The 3,522-nt window shown below is 40.7% G+C and overlaps 1 protein-coding gene across 1 annotated transcript; it reads left to right on the plus strand.

Annotated features, from left to right (window-relative positions):
- Nucleotides 1–1,558: 1,558 nt before the first annotated feature.
- On the plus strand, nt 1,559–3,249 carry LOC108487759 (uncharacterized). The gene is made up of 4 exons (XM_017792120.1): nt 1,559–1,656; nt 1,702–1,942; nt 2,082–2,457; nt 2,648–3,249. The coding sequence occupies exons 1-4, from the start codon at nt 1,559–1,561 to the stop codon at nt 3,247–3,249; spliced, it is 1,317 nt and encodes a 438-aa protein (XP_017647609.1).
- The last annotated feature ends 273 nt before the right edge of the window (nt 3,250–3,522 follow it).

The following is a 3,522-nucleotide window of genomic DNA, read 5'->3' on the forward strand; positions in this document are numbered from 1 at the left end:
TAATGTAGGTTCGGTAAATGCTACTTAGACTCTAGATCGTGTGATCTGAATATATATAATGTATGTATTGAGCATGTTAAATTTATGCATGTTTTCTGATCTGTATATATGACTAATAACTGAATTTTAGCATGTAAGCATGTATCTCTGAATATATGCATTGAGCATGTTTAGTTGCATCTGCATTAGGGTGGGATGATTGATTATTGGAGAAAGTGTACTGAAAGGCTTTCATGCCTATTATTTGGCAGCTCAACTACAATATTACTGATATGTGCCGCATTCAGTACGACTTGGTGTGTAGGGATGGGTGGGTGTTTTAAACCCCACATGGTATGTAGTGATGGTCAGAGATGATGTGTAGAGGCTAGTGGGTAGGATACTGATTTTTGTTACTGAATGTATACTGTATCTGAGATGGGCTAATGCCCTAATTTGTATCTAAATATGTAATGGGCTTAGGCCCCAGACTGTATGTGACTGATAACTGTTGATTGATTGTATGCATGTTATCTGTGGGGATTACACACTGAGTTTATGTAAACTTGCCCCTTTCTGTTTTATCTGTACAGGTAATCCCCAGACTTAGACGGATTGGTGCTACGAAAGACTCAACGGTGACCACATGTGCATTGAACTAGTTTAAGTTCGTTTATGGATTTTATTTTCTATTTGCTTTCTGGGGTATTTTAGATGTAATTTGGGTCTTTTAGACTGTTTGCTTTAATTTTGGATTTTAACTATTTTCATAGACTTTTAAACTGTAAAACTCAACAGAAACTCGGTTTAATTAAAAACAACATTTTTCCTAAACGCGAGCGATTTTCTTTAAATATCACGGTTTTAAAAGCTTTCGCTACAGAATATGCTTTTAAACGAATCAAATTAACGAGAAAATAGTTTTGAAATTGATGAGAGATAAATAGAAATTAATAAATAGAAATGGTTTTAATTTGATAAAATCGATTTCAATTCTATCCTATGTGACATCGCCAGATTCGGCTATAACGTTTAGGCCAAGTTTGGGATGTTACATTTAGTGGTATCAGAGCTAGGTTACAAAATCGACTATAGATTTTGGGTTCTAAAACTTAGTTTTTAAAAACTGATTGTCAAATGATTTAAAATGATTTGATTAAGAATGTGAGACACTGAGTTTCCGGCATCGGTTCTGTAAATACTTTGATAAATTGTTATTATAGATAGTCAGTTCTGAAAACACTCTAGTTAGTGTATACTGAAACTGTAATAAAATTGAAACTGATAGAGACTGTTCTTGCGAAAAAACAAATTCTGAATTTATGATACTGCTTTACATAAAACATCTGCTAATAAATATTGAAACTGTAACTAATTCATAAAATTCGTAATACAAACTAACTCTAAACTTACAATGAGCGCACAAGGTATCTGTAGACGTGGTACTCGAGGCCGTGGTAGAGGCCATAGGGGGTTCGAGCTGAGTTCTCATCTCTAGGTAGTATGCCAAATTTAGACACGAGTGAGACACCACCTTCGCCTGCTACTGAGACTGGGTCTCTGAGTCGTTCAGCTGGTGATGACGCATTATTCGGCTGATGATGACGCATTATCCCAGGCTAGGTTAAGGATACTAGAGAAGGTCACTAGGCCCAACACTGGATCGGGGGGCCGAGGGTAGGTTACGGAACGACTCCAATACAATGGAGTTGAACTTTTTAGGGGTGTCATTGGAGTCACCCCTAATGTGGCTGAGTACTGGATAGAGGTTACTGAGATGATAATAGATGATTTAGACTGTACCCCTGAGCAGAAATTGAATAGTGCAGTCTCGTTGCTTCTCGATGAGGCCTATCAGTGGTGGCTGACCGTTAAGGAGGACATTCAGCCCGATCATCTATTTTGGAAGTTCTTTAAGTCTGCCTTCAAGGAAAGTATGTGGGAGCAAGTTATATCAATACTCGTAGGCATAAGTTTCTGAACCTCACTCAGGAAGACCGATCAGTGGCCAAGTATGAGGCCAAATTTTTGAAATTGAGCCGCTATGCGCGAGGTATGGTGGCGTCTGAATATGAGAGATGTGTCTAATTTGAGGATGGTAGAGAGAGCAAGAGTTCTCCGTTTTGGTAGAGAATACGAAGATCACTGAAGAGGTTAAGCGCGCTGAGCGCCAAAACAGAGATCGTGAGAAGAGTAAGAGCAAGAGGAATCCGAAGCCATCGAGTTCGGTACAGAGGCCTAAGAAAAAGGCCAAGACTGATGGGCCAGTTAGAGCTGAGCCCCCTGTTGCTCCTACTAGATTGCAACCGTGTGAAGATTGTGGTAGACGCCATCAGGGCGAGTTTTGGAGGAGGCCTGGGGCGTGTTTAAGGTGTGGGTCATTAGAGCACCGCATTTGGAATTGTCTGCTGAGGGCCGATCTAGTGCAAGCTCCTAGTTCTGGTACTATGCAGCCGTACAGTTCAGTAGCCACTGAGGGTTCATGGTCAGAATAAGGGTGGTAACAGTATGAGTCGTGGACAAATATCACAAAGCAGAGGTTTTAGACAGACTGAGGAGAGATAGCTTGCTCTTGTTTATGCTACTCGTCGCCGAGAGGACAGAGATGCTCCAGATGTCATTACCGGTACGTTCTTAATTTATGATGTACCTTATCTTATTTTGATAGACATAGGTTCCACACATTCCTATGTAGCTAGCATTGTGTCTGGAAACTTAGGGATCTTGGTTGAAAGTACTTCTAGTGAGGTGATTGTACTGAGTCCACTGGGGCAATCGGTTCTGGTTAGCAAATGGTATAGAGAAGTTTCACTAGAGGTTCAAGGGTCGGTATTTTTGGCTAATCTGATAGAGCTTCCGTTTGGGGAGTTTAACCTAATGCTGGGTATGGACTGGTTGGTTAAGCACCGTGTCAGTCTAGACTGTGCGATTAAGAGGGTCGTCTTAAGAACTACGGAGGATAGTGAGACAATCATGATTGGAGAACGTCAGAATTATTTTGCTAATGTGATCTCTGCACTGGTGGCTGAAAAACTGGTTCGTAAGGGACGTGATGCGTTCTTGGCCTATATTAGTGTTTCTATTTCTGGGGACTCTACTGTAAAGGACATCAGAATTGTAAGGGATTTTCTGGACGTCTTTCTTGAAGAGCTACCGGGTTTACCTCTGAATCGGAAAGTGGAATTTGAGATTGAGCTTCTTCCTGGTATAGCTCCACTGTCTATCGCCCCCTATCGAATGGCACCGAAGGAACTTAAGGCTCAACTGTAGGAGTTGTTAGACCGTGGCTTCATTCCTCCCAGTGTGTCTCCGTGGGGAGCACTAGTATTATTTGTTAAGAAGAAGAATGAGACAATGAGGATGTGCGTAAACTATCGACAGTTGAATAAGCTAACTATTAAGAACAAGTATCCACTTTTGAGGATCGACGACTTATTTGATCAATTCCGAGGGGCTTCTGTATTCTCTAAGATAGATCTTCGTTCTGGGTACCATCAGCTCAGAGTTAACGAAGTGGACATTTATAAAATTGTTTTTATGACT

The sequence above is a fragment of the Gossypium arboreum genome, chromosome 10 (assembly GCF_025698485.1).
Source record: "Gossypium arboreum isolate Shixiya-1 chromosome 10, ASM2569848v2, whole genome shotgun sequence".
In the NCBI taxonomy this organism is placed as follows: Eukaryota; Viridiplantae; Streptophyta; class Magnoliopsida; order Malvales; family Malvaceae; genus Gossypium; species Gossypium arboreum.

Coding starts and splice junctions, on each gene's coding strand:
- LOC108487759 (XM_017792120.1), top strand. CDS start 1,559: ATGACGCATTATTCGGCTGATGATGACGCATTATCCCAGGCTAGGTTA. Junction 1,657..1,701: donor ACTGGATCGGGGGGCCGAGG/GTAGGTTACGGA, acceptor TGAACTTTTTAG/GGGTGTCATTGGAGTCACCC. Junction 2,458..2,647: donor CAGTTCAGTAGCCACTGAGG/GTTCATGGTCAG, acceptor TTATTTTGATAG/ACATAGGTTCCACACATTCC.